Source organism: Sminthopsis crassicaudata, chromosome 6, assembly GCF_048593235.1.
Source record: "Sminthopsis crassicaudata isolate SCR6 chromosome 6, ASM4859323v1, whole genome shotgun sequence".
In the NCBI taxonomy this organism is placed as follows: Eukaryota; Metazoa; Chordata; class Mammalia; order Dasyuromorphia; family Dasyuridae; genus Sminthopsis; species Sminthopsis crassicaudata.
Genome location: NC_133622.1, coordinates 246,586,449 through 246,614,299, shown reverse-complemented (window position 1 = coordinate 246,614,299; position 27,851 = coordinate 246,586,449). Strand labels below are relative to the sequence as shown.

Below are 27,851 nucleotides of genomic sequence, written 5' to 3'. Positions count from 1 at the left end.
CCAGATGGTCAAGAATCCTTGTCACATAGAAAGACGTTTCAATCCCATGTATAGAAAGGAAGGGGACCTAATCATTGCTGGATTCTTCTCCCTTTTTGTGAAGTTGGATGTTCAAGTGGACAAATTTTTCTTCGAAATCAATCCTTCCCGGACTCCAGCACTACCAAAGTAAGTAGTTACTTTCCCACCCTGTCTAATTGCTGCAATAGTAATCCATATTTCTTATTGACTGGTTTGTTGGTACAGTTGTGTTTTCTTTATTCTCAGAACTTTGGTTAAAGCAAAGATATGGGAGCAAAAAATGATGAGAAATCTAATTTTCAATAAATTAATAAATTAAAAGTATTGTTAATGTGCAGTGCAGCAAACATAGAGAGACTATTCATCCCTACTCTATATGACATTATAAAAACTCACAGATTCATCTCCACTGATGACAAAACCTCACCCAGTAGAAGGAGGGGTGAAACACATTAGGAAGGATCAACACTCACAATTGGAGTTTAGGTGTCAAAACTATATTCTCAAAGAATGGAAATAGTTAGGACCTGATTACTTGTTCTAAATAGAGGAGGAAATATTCACAGTTGTGTTTATACGTAATGAAATTCTCAAGGTCATTTATGAATGCTTGGCATGAGTGAGATTTGGGTAAAGAGTGTTTCTGAATCATAACAACCTAAAATGGGGTGTGTGATCAAACATTCATTATCTTAGGCATCAAAAAACAGAACAAATTCAGAATACTCAGTCCAGTTTTATCTAATCCAAAGCTTCAAGCTTTATCTTCGGAGCAGACAGCTGCTAAAGAAAAGCAATAAAATGTCTTATCTTTACTTAAAAATGTTGATGGGTGTTAGGACCATTTGATCTAAATGATTCCATAGTGATGTTTTACCAGTATCAGAGTAATATGTCAATACATCAAAAATACTAAATAATATGAACTTTACAATGTCAACAGGTGCATTGAATATCAAACTATTGACAAGATCCTATACTTGCACTGAGGTTTTCCTCATTTTATGTCTAGAAATATAAGGTATAAGGTAATTTTTGACATTTGTTATCCCTTGCCATTTTTGTGACATTTTAATAAAGATAAAAGAGACCATCAAACTTTCTGTGTTCCATACCCCATCTCTCATTTTCATGCTTTTGTCCACGCTGTCCCCCATTGTACGAATGGAATCTCTGCTATGTTCCATGTCTCAGAATTGCTATTTTCATTTAAAATTCAACTCACTTGATATGAAGATGTTCCTGCTCCCCCAAGCTATTGATGACCTTCTCCAAGTCATATTTTATCATCTTTGTCCCAAATGTCTACTTCAGATAGTGTCACATTTTCATTTCTGGCCAAAAGAAGAGAGGTATTTTTTCTTGTCTCTATTGTCTTTCTATCCAGATGACTATGGTAGCTATTTAAGCTAGAGTAAAATTAGTATTGAACCTTGAATTTTCAGTATTATTCATTACATGGTCATGACAAACTTTTCAAATATATGTGTTCCATTTGCTTTCCAGTGTATAATGTCAAGAATCATTATAAGGCATTTAGAAGCAATTTTATCAATGTAATCATCTATTCTTAGCTAATAGCTTTGCATAGTAATCTCCTTGAATTTGAGAATTAGAAATCCATCTTTCTATTTTTGTTGAAGATAGTCTGTATGAGCTGTACAATTCTTTGTCAAATCGAGACATAACCTAATGTCTAAAATATATCATCATTTGTGTGTGTGTGTGTGTGTGTGTGTGTGCGTGTGTGTGTATATGTGTGTGTGTGTTAATGTCTTAATGCGTGTGGTCTTGAAAGAATCTTACAGGATGTAGTTCAAGTCTATCATATTACTATTGTGGACATTGACACTCATGGTGGTGAAATGATGTGCTCAGGACCATAATTTTAGTCAATTTTAGGGGCAAGATTTAGGATAGAAATTTCTGATTCCGTATCTGACACCTTCCCACTATCACAATTTGCTGTTTCTTTGCATATAGAGTTTTGCCTGTTTTTTTTTTTTTTTATTTTTCCTCTCATTTTAGCTCAATGTTCAAACAATATCACCATTTCCTTGCTTTTCAATATGCTGTTGAAGAGATCAACAAGAACCCTTATTTGCTGCCCAACATAACCTTGGGATACCAGTTACTCAATAACTTCCATCTGGAGAAACTAGCTGTGGAGAGCTCCTTAATATGGCTGTCAGGGAGAAGTCCCATTATTCCCAACTACAGCTGTGATAAACAGTCCAATTCTGTGGCTGTCATTGGAGGGATGTCAGCTACACTTTCTATGGCCATGGCCACCATTCTCAAACTGTATAAAGTTCCACAGGTAAGAGAGAACCATATAGTCACTCATTTTAATCCGATATGTTCTTTACATTTAAAACAGCAAATTCTTTATAATCTGTTGGGATGTAGTATCAATAATTCAATAACCAAATATTTAAGAAGTCCTCCAACATGTTCTGACAAAAGTGATACAAAAAGGAGGTCCTTTTCCATCTGGGAAATCATTCTGTATGTAAGTAAAGTTATGGTCTGATGATTTCGAACCAAGCAAAAATCTAAAGGTGACTATACTTCTAATTCACCTTTTTATACTTTTATAGAACTCTGAAGACTTTAGATAGGAGAAAGCTTTCTTTTTTCTCACCTCCAAAAATTCCCATGAAGAGGTCTCCCTTTCATTTTGAAATTGATTTCTGTATGTTCCCTGAAAACATGAAGCTCTAGTAATTGTCTTCATCAGTATGTACTAATAAAGAGCATCCCATTCTGTGTTTCCTGAGATCTTCCAATCAGGCAATCCCTTGAGAAATACACCTACTAGTGATGTTAATGTATCAAGTGGTAAAGATAGCTTTGTGCTATTTTTGGTGTAATTAAAATTGCTCTTCTTAGTATCCCAATTTTTCTACAACCCCCCTCTTTTGTTTGTTTTTTGTTCTCTCATTTCAGCCAATTTATACTTTTATGATAGTAGTTTATAGTTTAATTTATATTTATTTGGTCAATGAGAGGATACTTACCTAGCATATTATAGATAAAACCATAGCTAACTTATTTTAAAATGTATTTGTTTTCTCACTGGGGATATGAGAGAGCCTTTTCATAATTTCTGTACTGAAGGTAAAACATTGCCATTATTGTGGTTCATATTTTACACATTTTAAGGCACATCCAAACCTATTATATTATATGTTAAAGGATGTGAAAGTACTATTGCCCTACCTTCCCACTTTATGGTATGAAGCATATTGTAATTAGGCAATATTCTTTCTCTACTTTTTTCTTTGTTTATTTGTTTTTAATACACATTATTACTGAATTTTTTTGGATGTGAAAAATTAGAGTAAAAGGGAAAACAATGGGAGAGATTGTAAAATACAAAAAATGAAGTGAACATAGCATGTGTAGATTTATATTTATTCTCCTTAGATCTTTTTTTCTGGATGCAGATGGCATTTTATGTCCAACATCTATTGGTGTAATTTTTTTTTCTGGTTTCCTGGAGGTCTTTGGGAAGCCTTCCTTTCAGCAGAGTAATCACCACAGGAATAGCCAGGTGTTAAAGTCCAAAAGTCTTTATTTTCTCCTTGGAAGTCCTATTTCCTTCACTTGGGACTCCTTTAGTTTTCTGAAGGGCCTTCAGAGGAGACTTGGTGTCAGTGGAAGACATGCAGGAGGCCAGGCCAGCCATCATGAGGCTGATGAAGATGGAACTGAATTTGGTCCTGTCTTTATTGGCTGTTGTTCACTCCATTATCACAGATTTGAATCTTATGGAATTATATTAAGTACTAAGTACATGTACTGAACTAGAGAGCTACTAAGCACCATGCTAAGCTAGATAACATTGTCTTTATCAATTCCACTGACTTAGCACCTTTAAGAATCCTTATTTCAAGTTCAGAGTTCTGGCCCAGAACATAGTGGGATTGTTTTGGATCTCTGACCTGCTGAGTCTTTCCAAGATGATCTTCTCACATTCTTGCTGTTGTTGTCAACAATGCATACCTTTTTGTGCTTGTTTTGCTCAGCATCACTTCATGTAAATCTTTCCAGGATTTCTATAATCAGCTTATTCAGCATCTTTTTTATAGAGCAACAATATTTCATTACCTTCATGCCCCAAAGTTTATTCAGACATTCCCCAGTTGATGGGAATCCACTCTTTTTCCAATTCTTTGTTACCACAAAAAAAGATCTGCTACAAACATTTTTTGCAGAAGTAGGTCCTTTTCTCTCTTTATGATTTTTTTTTACTGGGACAAAGGACATGCACACTTTTATATCCTATTAGGCATAGTATAGATTACACTCCAGAATGGTTGGATAAGTTCACAACTCCACAATTAAAGCAAAAATAACCCAGTTTTCTCACATCCCCTCCAATATTTATAATTTTCTTTTCTTGTCATTTTAGCCAGTCTGAGAGGTGTGAGATCGTACTGTAGAACTGTTTTAATTTTCAATTTTCTAATCAATAGTGATTTAGAGCACCTTTCAATATAATTATAAATGGTTTTTATTTTATCATTTGAAAATTGTTTGCAAGGTTAGCATTGCCTGCTCTCTTCAAGAAAGAGTCTGGTTTCCCAGAGTTTGTCTTCTGAGCTGGGAATGCAAGTTGCTCTACTGATTTGCTCCTCTACTGAGTCATCCCTGAGGGTCTTAATTGCTGAATTGCTGTGATTAACCTCCCCCCACTGGCTTTCCCAGAGTCTATCTAAACTTGACAAAATGCCCTTTTCACCCCAGTGAGACTGACCTTTCTTGAAGTTTTTTTACTCTATCTTGAACTAGGGTGTGTTTTCAGTCCATCAGATTCTGTTCAGACACTTATTTTGATTTTTCAGGAAACTGGAGAGTTTGAGTTTGAGCAGCTTTGTTACTTTACACCTCCATCTTAGCTCCACCTCCTGATACAAAAATAAAGACAATAATTTCTGAAACACTTGGCCTTAGGGGTTCCATCTCAGAAGCCAAGAGTTTGGGAATCTGTATGAGGATATCCTTGCTGATTGGATCACTGGAGATCTGATTAAAATCAGAATTCAGTGCTAGTTAATTTATCACCTTCTTATAAAACTGGGGCTGAATAGTATACCAAAGACATAGTGTATATGGAAATTTTCTCTTGTGACCTGTACAAATGTCATGATTGATAGTCTCATACAAGTGCAATTTTTGTTGTTATTGTGTTTAGAGTTCAGTGATTATGGTACTCATTGCATATGGAGTGAACCATTGCTTATCACATTTCTTACTAAGAAGTACTAAGAACTCTTACAGAATGCTTATTCATAGGATATCAGTAATGTGGAATTCCAATCTTGGCAGTAGATTTCAGTATGAGGAGTTCTCCATTTCCTATTCTTTATTGATTTTGATTTAGAGAACTTTTGTTCCTAGAACAAGCTCTGAGGCACATTAACTGTTTTCAGAGAAATCAAATTCTCCCTAAAATTATGAGAAATCTTAGTAAAATAATTGTTGATATTTGAAATGAAATACAAGTAAGATGAGTTAGAGAAGACATGTAACTACGCTTAAGTATTTAAGTAATAGCTTCATGCAGGAGACACAAAAATGTTCCTCTTGAATATACAGAAAAGAAATAGGAGCAACAAGTCAATGTTCCAAAGAGATTGATTTAGCTACAAAGTTAAAGAAAAAATATTCTACTTTTTATCAAGTTACCTAAAAGGGGTAAAGACTGTTTTGTGGAGAATTTTTCCTCCTTGGAATGTTTCTAACAGAAACTTAGAAATTATTTTATGGAGACATTGGAAAAAAGATTCTTGGTTGGGTGCAATTTCTAACTTTTCCATTCCAAAACAACATAATTTTACGATCTAAAACTATGAATTAGAATTTACAGGCAAATTATCTGCTCTGTGAAACTCATTAACAGTTGTTTGATATACAAATATGAAGGAGAAATTCTTACATTGAAGGAACTCATTGTCTTCTTTATGTTTCATTTAGATTATCTATGGTTCATTTGCTCTTCTACTGAATGATAAAGTCCAGTATCCTTATGTCTATCAGATGGGGAAAGAGCAGTCTGCTCTTCACCTGGCATTCATCCAATTGATGCTGCATTTTGACTGGACATGGATAGGACTGCTTGTTTCTGATAATCCAAGAGGGGAAAGGTTCTTCAATGATCTGAAAGAAGAGATGGTCAGGCATGATTTGTGTGTGACTTTTAAGGAAAGAGTGCCCCAAAATTTTAGAGACTCAGAAGATTTTGAACTATTTTCTAGGATTATTTCATCATCATCAAATGTGATTTTCATCTATGGAGATGCTGATTATCTTCATAATCTTCCCATTATAATGATAATTAATAAACCTTATGGGAAGTTGTTTATTACCACATCTTCCTGGGATTTTTCTGATGATGGTAATTTTGAACAGTTTGCGACTTTTCATGGTACAATTCTATTTTCTCATACCCAGATGGAGATTCCTGGTTTTACAGATTTTGTAAGAAGCCTGAATTCAAGTGAGATTCCTGAGGACATTTTCCTAAAATCTTTCTGGGAGAGTGCCTTTCATTGTAGATTTTCAAAAAAAAGTGATGAAGAAATATTTTCTCCTTTGTGCCCAAAAGATCTTTCCATCAGAGATTTGCCTGACATGAATATTGACATGGCTCTTATGGAACTGATTCTAAATGTTTATAATGCAGTGTATTTAGTGGCCCAGGCTCTCCATCAAATGCTCCATTCTGAAGTAAAGGAGGCATCAGACCTTGCAAGAAACCTACTTCTTCCTTGGAAGGTAACATATCTCTTCAAAAATTGGGCTTAGCATAGACTACTCATAATATTCTGTTGTTAGTGATTTGTTCTAGAGAGGATGCAGTGATTACTTGAGTTATTCCTCTATATATTTTTCAATTTTTCCCCTTTATGATTACATGTAACTCTGGGTAGAAACAGTAAATTACTTCAGATTCATTTATTTCAAGTCTTATAAAACAATCTTTTAAAAATAATTTATTTAATAGTTTCCTCAGTTACATTTAAAATAATTTTTGCGTTTGTTTTTAAAACTTTTGTGTTGCAGATTCTCTCTATTATTCCCATTCCAGTTCATTTTAAGAAAACATATAAGAAATTATGCAAAGCATTTCTTTTTTTTATTAATTTTATAATTATAATTTTTTGACAGTATGTTTGCATGAGCAATTTTTATAACATTATCCCTTATATTCATTTTTCCAAATTTTCCCCTCCCTCCCTCTACTCCCTCCCCTAGATGACAGGTAATCCCATACATTTAACATGTGGTACAGTGTAACTTAGATACAATATATGTATGTAAATCCAATTTTCTTGTTGCACGTTAAGTATTGGATTCTGAAGGTATAAGTAACCTGGGTAGATAGACAGTAGTGCTAATATTTTACATTCAATTCCCAGTTTTCCTTCTCTGGGTGTAATTGGTTCTCTTCATCATTGATCAGCTGGAAGTGAGTTGGTCTTCTTTATGTTGAAGATTTCCACTTCCATCAGAATACATCTTCATACAGTATTGTTGTTTGTGTATAGTGATCTTCTGGTTCTGCTCATTTCACTCAGCATCAGTTCATGCAAGTCTCTCCAAACCTTTTTGAATTCATCTTATATGCAAACCATTTCAATAAAAGTCATATTGTGAAAGAAAAAGAGAGATCTCTCAACCTAATAAAAAAAACTTACAAAAATAAATTGAGAGAGAGCGAGACAAAGAGAACAAGAAACAGAGCAGAAGTGAGACAGAGACAGAGACAGAGAAAGACAGAGAGAAAGTGACAGAGAGAGAGAGAGAGAGAGAGAGAGAGAGAGAGAGAGAGAGAGAAAGAAAGAGAGAGAGAGAGAGAGAGAGAGAGAGAGAGAGAGAGAGAGAGAGAGAGAGAGAAAGAGAGAGAGAGAATACATCAATTTATATTTAGATACATGACACACTCATTTCTTCTTTGGGTATGGAAAGATTTTTTTTTAAATCACATAGTTCTTCAGAGTAGTCATAGATCATTGTATTACTGATAACAGCTAGTCTTCACAGAACATTGATATTTGTTTGTAAACAGTACATTTCACTTTGCTTGAGTCCATTGAGGATTTTCCAAGATTTTTTTCTGAGAGCATCCTGCTCATCATTTCCCATAGAACAATAATATCCCAGGAAAACATATACCAAAATTTATTCCTCCATTTCCCGATTGATAAACGTTTCCTCAATTTTTTTTCATATTTTATTTGCTTTTCTTACTTAATGTACTCAACTCGAAAATCCGTAGGAGTTGGCTTTCTTTTATGAAGCTTTTCTTTGTTTTGTAATAAAAAATCAAAATCTGCCTGCTATTCTAATTCTATTTTGCTTAATTACATTAGTCTTTTCATTTCCTTTGAGAAATTTGATATGTTTTGTATGTATGGGAGTTATTTGTAGAACACCTTACAAATCTTCAAAAAAGTGACAAACTTTGGCCTTTTTCCCCACCAGTGGGAAAAGCATATGTTTGTAATATAATGCTGAACACTTTTCCTTAGATTCCAAAAGATATCATCATCCTGTTATTTTTGATTCAATAGCCAAGTATTGCTTTTCTCACCTTTTTATCTGTTATGGTGATTACTCCATTTTTTATAAGGGATTCTTTTCCACAGTAATATATGTGATGATTACTAGAATTAAAATTTACTAACAAAGGTTTTTGTAGTTAAAACTCTGTGTTCTCTCTCTCTCTCTTTCTCTCTCTCTCTTGCTCTTGGTCTGGCTCTTGCTCTCTTTCATATGTGTGTTTTCAAGAAAAAATTATGTCTGTGAGATTTGGACTTAAAGGAAAGATAAGCGCTTCAGAACTGATTCTATTGAATAATAGTCCTGCTAGATAAGACTTTAGAGAGACTCTTGGTCAACAAGGGGATAAAATCATTCAATACTTAAATTAATCCCCATTGTTCACTGGAAGTTCAAATCCTGAAGCAGAAGGTCAAACCTTTGGCCACATAATAGGAAGATGGGACCCCTGTTGTTGGAAAAGGTTCAAAGTAAAAGGAACAAAGAATGGTACACTTTAAGATAGATAGTATCATGGAAAAGTTTATATTAACTTGAACAGACTTTGAGATATAGTAGATCATAGCAGGGTGATATAGGCTATGGTCCATGAGGTCATGGACAGTAGGGACAGGACTCAATGACTGGACAACAAATGTATACTATAAATTCTGTCCAATTAGATTATTTTTCTTTTACCTAAAATATTCAGGACTTACCATTATATTTCTCAGTGATAAACAATGTAGATTAAATTTCTGTTTTTCAAACTTCTCATTCTATATTTTGTAATTATCTGGGAAAATTTTCTTGAATATTTTCCATTGACCAACGAAAAACACAACCTGACTGTCCCACATAAATTATAGGTTTTTGTAGCGAGCTGTCGTCTCCAGAAGCTGCTGGATCGCTCTCTGGGAAGAGATCTGCTGTGTCTACTCAAATCTCTCAGACAGATTCTTCTTCCTGTAGTGAACCATTGTCTCCAGGTAGTTGCTGTTAACTCTTGTCCAAAGAAGAGACTTCCCTTCCTGCAGAGAGCCCCGTCAAGCCTGATGCAATTCAGAGTCTTCCCCTCTTCCTGGATTGCTGTCCTCTTTATCCTCCCAGAGAATGGGCGTGGGATAATGCAAGGGCTTCTGGGAAGAACCACTTCAGCCAATGGGCTTGCTCCTTCTACCAAGTCAACCTGAGTTCTCACCTTGTAACTATCCAGACAACCTCAGTTCTCACTTAGTAATCCTAACATCTCCCCCTTTCTTTTGATTTAGAACATAGGACAGTCATGACCTTGAAACATAAATCCATCAATATGGGAAGTATTACAGATAATTACATAAATTACATAAGCACATAGTAACATAGTAACATAACACATGCTAGAAGTATATAACATAATCATAATCAAATAATCATAAATTGAAAATTTATAAATGTCCATAAGTCCATTGTCCATTAGTCTCATCTTGTGTGAGGAAGTCCAATGATTCCTGCTGATTTTAAAGTTCTTTAACAGTCTTTTTATTATCCATGCTCTTTCGGTGTAAGATGTTTCTTAGATCTTCTCCTTTATTTTGAGGTCTTTCTCTTTTTCTGTCTCTCTCTGGTGGACAAGGCGAATATGACTCGTTGGCACCCATCTGATTCCTTCTCCTGCTGAAGAAATACAAGCAAACCCTCTCTCCCAGGCAGTTAACCTATCTAATTACCTTCTATTTACCACTTTCTAAATCTCTTCTCATCATCTGGCAATTACATCGGAATTGTTTGCACTGGACACAGCCCTGTTGGTTTAAAAGGCCTGTATTCTCCCCAAGTGTAATCCATTTTTGCAATCTGATTGCCTTTTGGTTGACTGATTGGGTAATCCCTTTCTGCCATGTGATTGCTTTTCTGCTGGTTGATTAAATCAGAGTCCTGGCCTTCTAAAGGTTCTTTGGGTGTAACATCAGCTGCCATCATGCCCCAAGTCTTTTTTGCCTGGGGCCCAGGACCTGGGCCCCTCATCCCATTTCCCTGAATTATTCTACACTCTGATGCCCAATGGAATCCTCTGTTGCATTTTGGACATGGGGTTTTAGGTCTTCTTTCACCCTGTCTTCTCACTGTATCTCCATACCTACACTGAGCTCTTAGATGTCCAATTTTTCCACATTGAAAACATCGCCGAGTTTCTCTAGAAGTCCCTTGCCAGGAGGGACCCTGCCTTTCCACATTCATCATTGTCCCGGTGTAAAAAGCATTTGTTCCCACTGTAGCACAGCGTCTTATGATCTCCTCTAAAGGAGCATCTTTGTCTAATCCCCATATAATTCTTTTGCAAATCTCATTGGCATTTTCCTTAGCCAGATGTCTGGTCATTATTTCTGTAGCTGCATTTTCTCCAATAGTTCTTTTGACAGCAGTTTGCAAACGTCCCACAAAATCTGCAAAAGGTTCATTGGGACCTTGCTGTATTTTAGTGAAAGCCTCTCCACGATCTTTCTGTCCAGGAAGGACACCCCAAGCTTTTATTGCAGCCTTAGCAATTTGTTCATATATTGTCATGGTATAATTAATCTGTTCCGAATTCTCTCCATACCGACCTTCACCAGCCAAGTGCTCAAAAGTGAATTGTGTGTTAACTCCTATTTCCAAATTGCATCTGACTTGAATTTTACATAATTCATGAAATTCCGAAAGCCATAATAAATTTTCTCCAGGTTCCAGGCATATCCTTGCTATGGATTTCCAATCATTCGGGGTTAGGACTTCATAAGACAAACCATCTAGTAACATTTTGACATAAGCTGATGTAGTCCCATAAAGGGTACAACCTTTTTTCAAATCCTTAATTTTATTCAAATCTAAAGGTGCATATCTTCTCATTTTATGACCTACAGAATCAATATTTTCAATCACAGGATATGCATGTATAAAATCACTTATATCCTGTCCTTCTCTCTTAGCTTTAACCAATGCTTTTTCTAATCTTGTCATAGGCTTAGGCTGCTTCACAGGCAATTCTGTTTGTGTTTCTGCCTCTTCCTCTCCTCCTTCTTGCTCCACCCATGAAGGGTTAATTGAGGGAGGAGATGGGAGGTGCTCCTGTTGCTCAGAATTGTACTTAACTTCATTGTTATCTGATTCATCCTTTTCACCTAGTTTAGTTGACACTTCCCCTCTTTCTTCCTCCACCTCTGAAGGTGGGGTTGATGTGGGCCTGTCAATAATCTGTTCTCTAGGCAGGGTTGAAGCTTCTTCAAGAGAATCATACCATAATTCCTCATTTAAATCCTCTTGCTCTAGGGAAAGATCTTGATCTTTCCTTTTTTCCTCACACTTCCTCCTCTGTTCATTTTTAGAACTTTTCCTTCTCCTACAACTTGCTTGATAGTTTAAGGCTAATTGAACTATGTTGTAGATATAAAATACTTCTGCAGAAATTGAACGAGGCCCATTTTTTGCTTGAAATTCTTTCATTTCATATCCCACTAGCTTCCATTTATCTACATCTATCTTTTCTTCCTCTAAGAACCAAGGGGATGTGCATCTTAATGCAGCCAAGAGTTTAGCAATCTGTACCCAGGTTACAAGTAAACTCTGCTCCTCAATTATGTTGATTATACTCTCTATAGTACCACTCCTGAATGGGGGTGGAGCTGAGGTTGCTTCTGGGGCTGGGGATGAGTCGGCTGAGGTCCAGGGATTGAATATAGCTAACATCTGCCCCATTTCAGCTATAAGAGATTCCTGGTTTAGTCCCTGTTCGGGCGCCAAATTGCGAAGGTCTGGTCTAGCTCTTCTTGTCAGGATAAGCAAAAGTCCTTGCCCCACGTTGGGCGCCAAATGTAGCGAGCTGTCGTCTCCAGAAGCTGCTGGATCGCTCTCTGGGAAGAGATCTGCTGTGTCTACTCAAATCTCTCAGACAGATTCTTCTTCCTGTAGTGAACCATTGTCTCCAGGTAGTTGCTGTTAACTCTTGTCCAAAGAAGAGACTTCCCTTCCTGCAGAGAGCCCCGTCAAGCCTGATGCAATTCAGAGTCTTCCCCTCTTCCTGGATTGCTGTCCTCTTTATCCTCCCAGAGAATGGGCGTGGGATAATGCAAGGGCTTCTGGGAAGAACCACTTCAGCCAATGGGCTTGCTCCTTCTACCAAGTCAACCTGAGTTCTCACCTTGTAACTATCCAGACAACCTCAGTTCTCACTTAGTAATCCTAACAGGTTTTACTAAAAACTCTGTTTCAAATCTTTCTCAGATTGAATTATTGTTTCATTTTCTTAAACTTTGTCATTTTAAAATTTCATTCCCAATTTGTTCCATTGTAGTTTTTGTCCTTTCTATTTTTTCAAGAATGATTTTGCCAAAGATTTAGTTTCATTATAATTTGTATTTGCTTTTATTTTAATCTTGAATTGCATCACTGTGAATAGCAAATTCTCCTTTATTCTTAAATTGAGCTTATTATCCACTTCTGAGATTTATATTGGACAATTTTATTTTTTCCCTTTTTCATCTTTTTTATTAAAGCTTTTTATTTACAAAAGATATACATGGGTAATTTTTTAAATATTGACTCTTGCAAAACTTTCTGTTCCAGATTTTCTCCTCCTTTTACCTACCCCTTCTCCTAGAGAGCAGGTAGTTCAACACATGCTCAATATGTTAAAATATATGTAAAATCCAATATATGAATACATATTACTATAGTCATCTTGTTGCACAAGAAAAATAGGATCAAGAAGGAAAAAAAAAACAGAGAAAGAAAACACAAATCCAAGCAAACAACAACAGAAAGAATGAAAATGCAAATGCAAGACTGATCTACATTCATATCCCACAGTCCTCTCTCTGGGTGTAGATGGCTCTCTTCATCACTAAACAACTGGAACTTGTAATATTCTAATAGCTTTCTGGAGGTCTTGGGACCAGCCTTAGTTTTAACAGAGTAATAACCATGAGAATAGCTAGGGATGAAGTCCAAAAGTCTTTATTATCTCCTTCACAGTTTCTCTCCTTCACTAGGGGCCTGGCTTACTTTCTGGAGGGTCTTCAGATGGGATTTGTTTCAGTGGAGAAATAATGGAGAGCCACCAGGAGCCTGATCAAAGATGAAATGTTTCTCTCCTCCAGTCCTTGTTGGCTCTTATATACTCTTTTATAATTATAGTATCTTAGGTGTCAATCTTATAGAATAGGTGTCAATCTTGTAGAACTATATTAAGTACTAAGTACATGTACTGAACTAAGAGAACTATTAAGCACCATGCTAAAGCAGATAAGCATTGTCTGACCAATTCCACTGAGTTAACTCCTTCTTTCAAGTATATTTCCCCATAGTTCTACCCTTTACAGGAATTAGTTTGAATCATCTCATCATTGTTGAAGAGAGCCAAGACTATTAGAATTGATCATTGTACAATCTTCTTGTTGCCATGTTCTTGTTCTGCTCATTTCACTCAGCATTAGTTCACGTAAATCTCTCCAAGCCTCTCTGAAATCATCCTGTTGGCAATTTCTTACAGAACAATAATATTCCATAACATACATATACCATAAATTTTTCAGCCATTCTCCAACTGATCGGCATCTATTCATTTTCCAGTTTCTTGCTACTACAAAAAGAACGGCCACAATCATTTTTGAACATGTGAGTCCTTTTAAAATCTCTTTAGGATATAAGCCTAATTAAAACAATTCTGGGTCAAAGGGTATGCACAGTTTAACTTGTTGAGCATAGTTCCAAATTACTCTCTACCAACAATGTTATATTGGACATTTTTTAAAAATAAAAGACAGAAACAAGGAATAAAATTTTCCCTAGATATCAATCTATAATTATACATTTCTTAAGAACACACTATGAATTAAGACATATGTTAAATTCTATCAATAAAATACTTCAATAAGAAATCTCAGTTTGGGAGGGGGGTGTCTGAAAATCTATAAATGAAGAAATAGTAAGCTTTTGCTTGTCAGATGTACTGAGTTCTCTGGGACCAGCTTTTTGTTAAACAAAGAACTTGGAATGTAAGACAATCAGATATATTTGTAAGGAATTCCTGATTTGCTGAATGGAAGATGATATTTTTGCATTAATTTTATTTTTTACGTTTTTTATTTTTTAAAGCCTTTGGTTTTAAAACATATGTATAGATAGTCTTAAAGATTCACCTTTCCAAAACCTTGTGTTGCACATATTTTTCCTCCTGACTCCCTCCCCTAGACAGCAAGTAATCCAATACATGTTACACATCTGCAAACCTTCTGTGCATATTTTCACAATTATCATGCTGCACAAGAAAAATCAGATCAAAACTCAGGGGAATTGGTGAAAAATGTAAGCAAAAATCAAATAAACTAAAAATATGAACTATGTTGTGGTCTCCACTCAGTCCCACAGTCCTCTCTCTGACTGCACATGGCTTTCTCCATAACAAGACCATTGGAACTGGCCTGACCATTATGTATCTTTTAAAGTAAGATGATCTATATTTTGAAGTTTAATATCTATAGAAAATAATTGATTACCAGCTTTGCTATTTTTCATTTGTCTTAGTGTTCAAGGAGAAAGGTGAAAAAGTGTTCAGAACTCTAAGAGAAGCTCAAGAAGGAGAAAGGCAACTTTTGGAAGCTCCAATTTCATAGCCAGTTTTTCATTAATAGTCAATCCTGGGACATGAGCATGAATCCTTCTTTCTCCAAAGACTAACAACCACCTGTCCTTGCCTTCAGCTCCACCACTTTCTGAAATCCATCAATTCTGTCAATACTGCCAGTGATGAGTCACGTGAGGATGGAGCCCAGCCAGCTGCTGAGATATATGACATACTGAATTATAAATCCTTCCCTGGCCAGATAGAGACTCTGGTCAAAGTAGGTGAAGTGTATCCTCTCGCTCAGAGATTCACCATTAAGGAAGAAGACATAGATTGGCCAGAAGATTTCCATCAGGTAAGGGACTAATAGATATTAACTTTATGACTTTGTCTCTTTAGCTTCCTGGACACTGGCTGTTTCTTCATGGGTACCCGCATGTTTCTTACAGATACTGGAAATGTCTATGAGAGGGTACTAATATCCACTTACTTTTCTTTTTACTTTGAAAAAAAAGAGTTTTAGGATTTTCTTTTTTCAGTCCCACTTGCACATTCTTTCCAACTAAGTTAAATAAATAATGATCAGAAATGTTCGTTTTGATATATCCCAAATTAAGTGATTAAGTTTAAAAAAATAATAAGAGGGCACAGAGTAGAGAAAAATTATCCTCCAAGAGGATTTATTTACATAAGATTACTTGATATCTGGATTTGTATAGGCAAATAATTTCATCTGAATTTTTGTTTAATTTGGATACAGTTGTACAAAGCTGTCTTTTATTTCAAAGACACAATGGCTTTAGGGATTTTTAATGAAAATGTTTCAGCTCTAGCCTCTGCTGATATGAAACATTTATTTGTATACAATTTTCTTTGTGTATAATTGGATAAATTCCATCCTACCCTTTACAATCCTAAGAAGAGATTTCAAATGTCAGCCTGAGAATAAGATTAGCCTATAAAATCACCTTATTCTTTGATTCAATCAAGCTGAACAGTACAATTAGTTTATCTTAGTACATACTCTCTAAAATTATGATTCCCTGAAACATTCTGGAAAGAATGTTTGAATTTATGAATTTATGAAAACACAGAAAACCAAAACTTTTTGGGGTTGTAAAGTAAAATAATATATTTCCTCTTGTGTGGCCAAAGACTTTTCAGCATTACCAATTCTAAAATGGAATGAAGTTTAGAGTTAAAATATTACTTGGGAAAAAGTAAATCAACAAGAAATTACAATGAAAAAATATCAAGGAGTTTCATTGTATGTACTGGGTAATTTGTGTGGAATGATTGGTGATAAGATGATCTGAACTGGAATATGACGATACAAGTTTTCCATTGAGAATTAGATCATTCTTGTCCTGCAGAATTGCAAATATTTTATTCTACCTGTCTTCTATAGGAGAACTTTGAAATTATAATTTCCTCAATTCATCCATCTTTCACCAGTTGTTTTTTCAACAATGTTTTCTGCTTTTCTCTGGTGGAAATATAGACTCCAACGTCTAGGTGCAATCTGAAGTGTGGCCCTGGGTTCAAAAAGACTGCTCTTGAAAGCCAGCCCAAGTGTTGCTATGCTTGCACCCCATGTCCTGAAGGCACAATTTCCAACCAGACAGGTGGGTTCCTAAAGATAACGTGTCCTTTTCCCAAAGTAATAGACGTTCTAATTTGTTTTTTGTCTGTTTGTTTGTTTGTTTGTTTGTTTTTGTTTTTAATAGTTTTTATTTACCAGATATTTTCATGGATAATTTTATAACACTGACAATTGCCAAACCATTTGTTCCAATTTTTACCCTCCTTCCCCCCCCGCCCCAGATGGCAGGTCGACCAATACATGTTAAATGTGTTAGAGTATATATTAAATACAATATATGTATACATGACCAAACAGTTGTTTTGCTGAACAAAAAGAATCGAACTTTGAAATAGTGTACAATTAGCCTGTGAAGGAAATCCAAAATGCAGGCGGAAAAAAATTAGAGGGATTGGAAATTCTATGTAGTGGTTCATAGTGGTCTCCCAGAGTTCTTTCACTGATTGTAGCTGGTTCAGTTCATTACTGCTCTATTGGAACTGATTTGCTTCATCTCATTGTTGGAGAGGGCCACGTCCATCAGAATGGATCATCATATAGTATTGTTGTTGAAGTATATAAAGATCTCCTGGTCCTGCTCATTTCACTCAGCATCAGTTCATGTAGTCTCTCCAGGCCTTTCTGAAATCATCAAGTTGGTCATTTCTTACAGAACAATAATATTCCATAATATTCATATATCACAATTTGTTAAGCCAATCTCCAATTGATGGGCATCTGTAAGGGCCCTTTAAATGGGCGGACACAGTGCATCTGGAGATTGAGGCCCAGAAGTAATTTCTGTGGATATTAGGACTGCCCTTGGGCGGGATCCTGGCCATATTGAGATAGTTTTGTAATGGGTGACTCTCTCACTGATTGGCTGTGTGTGTGACCTCACAGGCCCTATGTAAGCCCACTGCAGGCAGCAACCGCCCTCTTTAACCTCGTGCTGTTCACCCTGGCTCCCCAGCCTGGGTGGCCAAGCCAAGATGGGTAGCCAAAAGAGGTAAGGGTTTTGGTAGTGAACACATGGGTCTTCTGACCAGGTGTTCACTCGGGAACCAACAAGTCAGGGCATCAGTTAGGGCATTATGTGAGTAGGTATAATAAAGGCTTTTAAGATTACACGTGGTTGTTCTTGAGTGTGCTACCGGTTATTAAGCTATAGATTCAAGAGATTGTGGCCAGAGACCTTAGAAGGCCCTTTTAAGATTACACGTGGTTGTTCCTGAGTGCGCTACCGGTTATTAAGCTATAGATTCAAGAGATTGTGGCCAGAGACCTTAGAAGGCCTCAGAGGAGGTGAGCCGGGTAGAGTTCACACTGCAAAGGACAGTGGTCAAAGGTACTCTGGTGGGTCTAGGACAGACTAGTAATTGTAACTGCCAGGAGAGCACGTTACAGGCATCCACTCAGTTTCCAGTTTCTGGCCACCACAAAGAGGGCTGCCACAAACATTCTTGCATATACAGGCCCCTTTCCCTTCTTTAAGATCTCTTTGGGATACAAACCCAGTAGCAACACTGCTGGATCAAAGCGTATGCACAGTTTGATAACTTTTTGAGCATAGTTCCAAATTGTTCTCCAGAATGGCTGGATGTATTCGCAGTTCCACCAACAATGTATCAGTGTCCCTGTTTTTCCACATCCCCTCCAACATTCTTCATTTCCTTTCCCTGTCATTCTAGCCAATCTGACAGGTGTTTACTGGTATCTCAGAGTTATCTTAATTTGCATTTCTCTGATTATTAATGCTTTGGAGAATCTTTTCATATGACTAGAAATAGTTTCAATTTCTTTATCCGAGAATTATCTATTCATATCCTTTGACCATTTATGAATTGGAGATTGGCTTGATTTCTTATATATTAGAGTCAGTTCTCTACATATTTTGGCAATGAAGCCTTTATCTGAACCTGTGACTATAAAAATGTTTTCCCATTTTATTGTTTCACTTCTAATTTTATCTGCATTGATTTTGTTTGTCAAAAACTTTTCAATTGGATATAATCAAAGCTTTCTATTTTGTGATCAATAATGATCCCTAGTTCTTCTTTGGTCATGAATTCCTTCCTGTTCCACAGGTCTGAGAGGTAAACTACCCTATGTTCCTCTAATTTATTTATAATCTCATTCTTTATTCCTAGGTCATGAAGCCATTTTGATCTGACCTTGGTGTACCGTGTTAAGTGTGGTTCAATGCCTAGTTTCTGCCATATTAATTTCCACTTTTCTCAGCAATTTTTGTCAAACATTGAGTTCTTATCCCAAAGGCTAAGGTCCTTGGGTTTGTCAAACTAGGTTATTAGAGTTATTAATTATTCTGTCCTTTGGACCTAACCTATTCCACTGATCAACTAGTCTATTTCTTAGCCAATAACAAATGGTTTTGGTAACCACTGCTTTATAATATAATTTTAGATCTGGTACAGCTAGGCCACCTTCATTTGATTTTTTTTTCATTAATTCCCTTGAAATTCTTGACCTATTGTTTTTCCATATGAACTTTGTTGTCATTTTTTCTAGGTCATTAAAATATTTTTTGGAAGTCTGGTATAGCGGTAAATAAATAGATTAGTTTAGGTAGTATTGTCATCTTTATTATATTTGCTCGCCCTATCCAAGAGCATTTAATATTTTCCCAATTGGTTAGATCAGACTTAATTTGTGTGGAAAGTGTTTTGTAGTTTTGCTCATGTAGTTTCTGATTTTCCCTTGGCAGATAGATTCCTAAATATTTTATACTATTAGTAGTTACTTTAAATGGAAATTCTCTCTGTAACTCTAACTATGGGCTTTGTTAGTGACATATAAGAATGCTGATGATTTATGTGGATTTATTTTGTATCCTGCAACTTTGCTAAAGGTGTGGATTTTTTTCTTTTCCTTTCTTTCCTTTCCTTTTCTTTTCTTTCCTTTCCTTTTCTTTTCTTTTTTCTTTTTTCTTTTTTTTTTGGTTGGGAGTGTTGTCCTTTGTTCTTTTTTTTTCTTTTTTTAAAATTAATTTTATAATTATGAAAAAAATTGACAGCATATATGCATGAGTAATTTTTTTTATAATATTAGCCCTTATATTCATTTTTCCAAAATTTCCCCTACCTCTCTCTACTCCCTCCCTTAGATGACAGGCAACCCCATACATTTTACATGTGTTACAGAATAACCTAGATACAATATATGTGTGTAAATCCAATTTTTTTGTTGCACGTTAAGTATTGGATTCCGAAGGTATAAGTAACCTGGGTAGAGAGACAGTTTACATTCAATTCCCAGTGTTCCTTCTCTGGGTGTAGCTGTTTCTGTCCATCATTGATCAACTGGAAATGAGTTGGATCTTCCTGATGTTGAAGATATCCACTTCCATCAGAATACGTCCTCATACAGTATTGTTGTTGAAGTGTATAGTGATCTTCTGGTTCTGCTCATTTCACTCAGCATCAGTTTATGTAAATCTCTCCAAACCTTTCTGAATTCATCCTGTTGGTCATTTCTTACAGAGCAATAATATTCCATAACCTTCATATACCATAATTTACCCAACCATTCTCCAATTGATGGACATCCATTCATTTTCCAGTTTCTAGCCACTATGAATAGAACTGACACAAACATTTTGCACATACAGGCCCCTTTCACTTCTTTAGTATTTCTTTGGGATATAAGCCCAGTAGTAGTAGTGATGGATCAAAGAGTATGCACAGTTTGATAACTTTTTGGGCATAGTTCCTTTTAATTTTAGAATTTCAAGTTTAGTATTTGATTGGGGGTTTTTAATTTCATCTTTTTCTACCTTTTTGAGTTGCAAGCCCAATTCATTGATCTTCTCTTTCTCTACTTTCTTCCAGTAAGCCTCCAAAGATATGAAATTTCCCCTTATTACCTCTTTAGCTGCATCCCATAAATTTTGGTATGATGTCTCATCATTGTCATTATCTTGAGTGAAATTGTTAATTTGCTGTTTCACCCAATCATTCTTTTAAGATGAGATTATTTAGTTTCCAATTACTTTTTGATCTATTTACCCCTAACTTTTTGGTGAATGTAATTTTTATTGCATTGTGATCTGAAAAGAAATCCTTTACTGTTTCTGCCTTCTTGCATTTAATTTTGAGATCTTTATGTTCTAATATATGGTCAATTTTTGTATAGGTTCCATCAACTGCTGAGAAGAAAGTATACTCTTTTCTATCACCATTCAGTTTTCTCCAAAGATCTATCATACCTAATTTTCCTAATATTTGATTTATCTCTTTAATTTCTCTCTTATTTATTTTGTGGTTTGATTTATCTAATTCTGAGAGTACAAGGTTGAGATCTCCCACTATTATAGTTTTGCTATCTATTTCTTCTTGCAACTCTCTTAACTTCTCCTTTAGGAAGTTAGATGCTATACCACTTGGTTCATATATGTTTAGTATTGATATGGCTTCACTGTATATGCTACCTTTTAGCAAGATATAGTTTCCTTCCTTATCTCTTTTGATTAGATCAATTTTAGCTTTTGCTTGATCTGAGATAAGGATAGCTACCCCTGCTTTTTTGACTTCACTGAAAGCATAATAGATTCTGCTCCAGCCTTTTACCTTTACTCTGTAAGTATTTCCCTGCTTTAATGTGTTTCCTGTAAACAACATATTGTAGGGTTCTGACTTTTGATGCAGTCTGCTATGCGCCTCCACTTAATGGGAGAGTTCATCCCATTCACATTTACAGGTAAATTACTAATTCTGTATTTTCTGCCATCATAATATCCCCTGATTATTCTTTTTTTCCCTTACCCCCACCAAACCCTTTCCCAGTATTAAACTTATGAGCCCCACTTGTGTCACTCAGCCCTCCCTCTTTAATATCCGTCCCTCCTCCCTTTAAATCTTTTTCCCTTTCTTATTCCCTTTCCTTATTGCTCTTTTCCTTTTCCCTTTCCCTCTTTTTAATGAGGTGAGAAAGAATTTTCTGTAAAGCTAATATGTTAATAATTTTCTCTTTGAGCCTATTCTGATGGGAGTAAGGTTCACACAATGTTTCTCCCCCTCTCTACCTTCCCTCAGATATGATAGGTTTTCTTTGCCTCTTTGTGGGATGTGATTTCACTATTTTTATCTCCCCTTTCCCCATTTTCTTACACTATCCCCTTTTAATTTCTACTTACCTTTTTTTTGGTTATATCCTTAAAATCAAATTATACATATAATCTTAATGTATATCCACAACAGAAATACAGTTCTCAAGAGTCCCTTTTACCTTTTTCTGCTTCTCTTGACACCTATGATTGGAGATCAAATTTTTTCTTTAAATCTGGTTTTTTACTTAGAAACATATAGAATTCATCTGTTTCATTTAATGTCCGTCTACTTCCATGGAAGGAAATGCTCAATTTAGCTGGGTAGTTTATTTTTGTCTGCATTCCAAGTTCTTTTGCCTTTCAGAATATCAGATTCCAGGCCCTTCGATCCTTTAATGTAGAGGCAGCCTGATCTTGAGTGACCCTTATTGTGGCACCTTGGTATTTGAATTGTTTTTTCCTGGCTGCTTGTAATATTTTTTCCTTATTCTGATAGTTCTGAAATTTGGCCACAATGTTCCATGGAGTTTTTTGTTGTTGTTGTTGTTGTTTTGTTTTTTAGGGTCTTTTTCAGAAGGTGTTTGATGAATTCTTTCAATGTCCATTTTACCTTCTGGTTCTATTATCTCTGGGCAGTTCTCTTTGATGATTTCCTGTAAAATAGTAGCTAGGCTCTTTTTTTCATCATAATTTTCGGGAAGTCCAATAATCCTCAGATTGTCTCTCCTAGATCTATTTTCCAGGTCTGTCATTTTGGCAAGTAGATAGCTGACATTTTTCTGCAGATTTTCATTTTCTTTGGCTTTGCTTGACTGTTTCTTGGTGTCTCGGTGAATTATTCATTTCTATTGGTTCAGTTCTGATTTTTAATGAGTTATTTTCTTCTTTAGCTTTTTGAACTTCTTTTTGTATGTGACTAATTGAGTTTTTAAATGAGTTGTTTTGCTCCATGGAGTTTTTTTTCCATTTCACTAAATTTATTTTTTAATGAGTTATTTTCTTTTCTCAGTTCACAAATCTTACTTTCTTGGGAATTCTTTATCTTTTCCAATTCACAGATCCTACTTTCCTGTGATTTCTTTACCTTTTTGCAACTCCTTAATTCTGTTTCCCTGCATTTCCTGTGAATTCTTTACCTTTTCCAATTTACATTTCAGGAAGTTGTTTACCTTTTCTAATTCACATTTCAGGACATTGTTATTCTCTAGCATAGCTTCTCTTTCCCCATTTTTCTTCTAATTCTCTCTTCAGATCTTTAATAGTCTCTTCTAGGAGAGCATTATTTGGGGAATTGTCTGGAAACTGTCTCCTATTAGCCTCCTCAGGTTTGGAAACCAGCTCTTTTTCTGCATAGAAGTTTTCAATTGTTTTCTTAATTTTTTTGCTCATTTTTTTTAAAGCCTTCAGGGTCTGCCCTCAGGGCAAGGGGATTACCAGCTTCCGTTGCAGAGTGAGGATGGATTTATGGGCAGTATTTGCGCTCTCAGTGGGCTGCAAGGAATGGCCCAGCTGCAGGAGGACTCTGGGAAGACCTCCATGGGGAAGTGATTATGCCTGGGTATCACAGGCTGGGCTGTGTAAGTGCCCTGCTAGGAGCCCCACTGTGAGGTTTAATGACAGCCTTGGGGCTAGTGATTAAGGAGCAAAGGTATCACTGCCCCCCCACCACCACCACAAACGCCTCCTTTGAGTATTTGCAATAGTCCTGTCCCTCACCACACCAGAAGTGTCCCAGCCTTGGGGAGTGAAGGCTGGCTGGGGAAATTCCACTATCCACAGCAAGCCCCTCACTATAGAGATGAAAGGCTGCCCTGGGTTATGCTCCTGCTGTGTGTGACTGCCCCCCAAGAGCCCCTCCCTGCTGAATGCCGTGAAGAGCTGTGTTATGGTCTGTGCTAGGTCACTTCCGGTCATGGGTCGGCGAAGCCAGAGCTGCTCAGGCTTTGGCTTCCTTCAGTGTACCCATTACCCCTGGCTCCAACTTCTCTGCTGGTCCCCAAGCACCAAAGCAAAGCAATCAGGCTACAGCAGAGAGCTCTGTGTAAACTTTCCAACCACAGATGCGCCACCTCCCCCTCTCTTTTCTCTCCCTTCTGCTTCTGCCACCTCAGGTCAAACATTTTCTGGAGATATTCCAGATTCTCTTCCGCTGGTAAGTTTTTGTATTTCCAATCTTCTTGGGTTTTACCAGTCAAGCATTGTATTTGAGGCTGAATTTAATACTTGGTAGAAAGGGATCTTGGTAGAAAGAGTTTAGAAAGTTCCATCTAGCTTATACACCATCTTGGCTCCGACCCCCAATGTTCTAATCTGTTCATCTTAAACTGTTATGCTTTGTATTTGGCAAAATAATATTTTCTGAGTTGCAATTATTCAGTCCTTTTCATTCAATTTGCTTTGTGATCATTCTTATAATTAGAATTCTAATTATATATATATATATATGCATATACATATATGTTTCTAATTACTATTATATATATAATAGTAATTAGAAACATCCCCTGGTTGAAGATACCAAAAATCTGTCCAAGCAGAACCCATCAGGATTTAACTACCATGGTAATCCCTAATACTTCCTTGACCTTGTAGCCTAATTGGAATATTTCCCATTCCTGTAGGAAAGCTTAATCTAAAATAGTTCTAAGCTTCGTCCCTCTTAAAGGAAAAATAAATTAAAAAATACTTAATTCTAAAAATTTTCTAAGAACAGATATATTTATTGTAAGAGACTCAGGATTTAGTCCTCATGAAAATATCCCTTGGCATAAGATTGTTCAGAGTGCCCAATGAAGATTATTTGAAAGATTTGTTTTCTGGAGGATGGAGTCCCAATTAACGGAAACTTTGCTGAAAAAAAAATTGAATAAAAATTGATCATCCTGAAACCTATATCACTGTCAAGCTGATGAGATATCATCTTGATGTCCTTTATACATGATATTAATCAATAAAATAGTATGATTGAAAGCTTAAGCTTTGGGGTGATTTTTTTTTTGGTAGTTTATCTTTCTTCATTTATTAATTCTTCTATTTTTTTACATAAAACTTACTCTTTATGTCTGTCCTTTGGAATGGATTTTTATTTTCATTTTACTTATAATGTTATGGTCAAGCCCACAAATTAGATAATTTCTCCCCTTATTTCAGTTAATATTTCTTTTTTTTTCCAATTACAATTATATTTCTGATCATAATGTGTAGTATTTATTATGAAGTCTTTCTTTTTTATAATAATAGCTTTTCATTTGTAAAAATACATACAAAGATAGTTTTAAACATTCACCCTTGCAAAAAAAAATCCTGTGTTCTAAATTTATCTTCCTACCTGTTCATCTCTCTTCTTTCCTAGACAGCAAGTAATTCAATGTAGGTCAAACATATACATTTCTTCTCACCATATTTCCATATTTATTATGCTGCACTAGAAAATCGGACCAACAGGGAAAAAAAAGAAAAACAAACAAACAAGGAAATAAACAATGACAAAAATGGTGGAAATACTATGTTGTGATCCACATTCTGTCCCCATAATCCTCTCTTTGAATATAGATGTCTGTGTTCATCACAAGTCTCATTGTTGAAAAGAGCCAAGTCCATCACAGTTGAAAATCACAGCGTATCTCTTTCAGGGTACAGTGTTCTCTTGATTCTACCCAATTCACTTTGCATCAGATCACATGAGTTCCACAAGGCCTTTCTGAAATCAGCCTGTAATATTCCATTACATTCATATATCATAATTTATTCAGCCAATCTCCGACTGGTGGGCATCTACTCTGTTTCCAGTTCCTTGCCACTACAAAAAGAACTCTTAAAATATTTTTTTTACATATGGGTGCTCTTCTCTTTTTTATGATTTCTTTGGGATACAGTAGATCTACTTGTGGATGCACAGTTGAATAGCCTTTTCATCATAGTTCCAAATTGCTCTCCAGAATGGTTTGGTAAGTTTACAACTCCAACAAAAACATATTAGTGTCGCAGTTTTCCCACTTCCCCTGAAACATTTTTCATTATCTTTTCCAGTCATCTTAGCCAATCTGTGAGGTGTGAAGTGGTACCACAGAGGTGTCTTAATTTGGATTTCTTTAACCAATAGTGATTTAGAGCATTTTTTCATATGAATAAAAACCGGTTTTAATTTCTTCTTCTGAAAATTGTCTGTTTATACTCTTGGACCAAGTGCCAATTGGAGAATGGCTTATAGCTATAACCTTACATTCAGAGAAACACAACAAAAAGTCTTGTTAACCTAATTTTTAAAAAACAATTCTTGGCCTTCCTCTATGGTTTCCGTGTTTCATTTCTGATCCTAAAGTATTTAATAATGTATAAAAGCACACTTTCTGACTCATTGTAGATGGTTTCAAATTAGAGGACTGCAGGGATTTTGAATTTTTGTTTAGTAAACTTATGATATGAAATAAATACATTCAACACTTTTTTTATCCATATGTGGAGAAATGAAGATACTGAAATGCACCTTCATTTTATTCAGCCTTTAGAACATTTTTCCTCCTTACTTCAAAGGAGTCCAAAAATGAGCTTGACCTCAGTGTAAAATGAATCACACCATGCTTCATAGGAGACAAAAAGATGACCAGTCTGGGATATAGCATGATTTTACTGTGTTTCACAGATGCAGAGGAGTGCTTCCAGTGCCCTGAAGATCAATATCCCAATAAGAATAGAGATTGTTGCCTACCCAGGACTGTGACCTTCCTGGCCTATGAGGAACCTCTGGGAATGACTCTGGCCTGTGCAGCCATCTGCTTCTCACTCTTCACTGTGCTGGTCCTGGGGGTCTTTCTGAAGCACAGAGACACCCCCATCGTCAAAGCCAATAACCGCAGTCTCAGCTACACTCTGCTGGTCTGCCTCAGCCTCTGCTTCCTCTGCTCCTTGCTCTTCATTGGCCATCCTACCACAGCCACCTGCCTGCTGCGCCAAACCACATTTGCAGTTGTCTTCACAATGGCTGTTTCCTCCATTTTGGCTAAAACCATCACTGTGGTTCTGGCCTTCAGGGCCACCCAACCAGGGAGCAGGCTCCGGAGCTGGCTGGGATCCACAGCTTCTTACTCTCTCATTTTCACCTGCACTCTCATCCAAATGGGTCTCTGTGGCATCTGGCTTGGGACATACCCCCCCTTCCTGGAGATGGACATCCACTCTGAGCCTGGCTCCATTATCATCCAGTGCAATGAGGGCTCCCTCCTCACCTTCTACTGTGTCCTTGGCTACTTGGCCTTGCTGGCCTTGGTGAGCTTCACCTTGGCTTTCCTGGCCAGGAACCTGCCAGACACTTTCAATGAAGCCAAGTTCCTGACCTTCAGCATGCTTGTGTTCTGCAGCGTCTGGATCTCCTTCCTTCCCTCGTACCAGAGCTCCAAGGGCAAGGCCATCGTGGCCTTGGAAGTCTTTGCCATCTTGACCTCCAGTGCCGGGATTGTCACTTGCATCTTTGCTCCCAAGTGTTTTGTGATCCTACTGAGATCAGAACAAAATACTCTGGGGATACTAAAAAAGAAAGCTATTCTCTGAGAAGCCAGGTCTTGGAAAGCTCACCAATCACAATCAAGGAACTCCTTTGATCCAAAGTCATAACAAAATGTTAAATACATCTCATTTATTTGCCTCTGTTTTCTCTAATATTCATCTTTGTTTTTATTTCAATACAATAGTATATTCAAGCATCCTATTGCCTGATTTAAGATTAGAGGTAGAATGGATATTTTGAATTAGTTTACATATAGCAGACAATATGTGAATGATATTTTTACATATTGGTGGAAAACAATTGTGGAATTTCAGTAAATAACTGCCTGGCTTCTAATCCTAAACTTTGATAAGTCCATCCAGCATTCTGAATCTTTGATTTGTTACTTGGAAAATCAGAGCTTTAATTTCTCCCCAGTTTGTTTGAATTATATGGTTAACAAATATTTTTGAGTGAATTGAACTTATCTATGAGAAAAGATTTTTGGGAGAATGCTAATTAATTTGCTGAGTAGTATGGTTTCTAACCAGTGATTATGTACTAGAAATCA

The 27,851-nt window shown here is 36.2% G+C and overlaps 1 protein-coding gene across 1 annotated transcript; it reads left to right on the top strand.

Annotated features, from left to right (window-relative positions):
* Positions 1–4: 4 nt before the first annotated feature.
* LOC141547592 (vomeronasal type-2 receptor 26-like) lies at positions 5–27,345 on the top strand. The gene is made up of 5 exons (XM_074275977.1): positions 5–168; positions 2,050–2,341; positions 15,288–15,506; positions 16,653–16,776; positions 26,441–27,345. The coding sequence occupies exons 1-5, from the start codon at positions 5–7 to the stop codon at positions 27,343–27,345; spliced, it is 1,704 nt and encodes a 567-aa protein (XP_074132078.1).
* The last annotated feature ends 506 nt before the right edge of the window (positions 27,346–27,851 follow it).

Excerpts from the sequence above, each read along its gene's own strand:
- LOC141547592 (XM_074275977.1), top strand. The coding sequence starts at position 5 with ATGGTCAAGAATCCTTGTCACATAGAAAGACGTTTCAATCCCATGTAT. Across the intron at positions 169-2,049 it reads CGGACTCCAGCACTACCAAA|CTCAATGTTCAAACAATATC; the intron begins GTAAGTAGTTAC and ends CTCTCATTTTAG. Across the intron at positions 16,777-26,440 it reads CACAATTTCCAACCAGACAG|ATGCAGAGGAGTGCTTCCAG; the intron begins GTGGGTTCCTAA and ends TGTGTTTCACAG.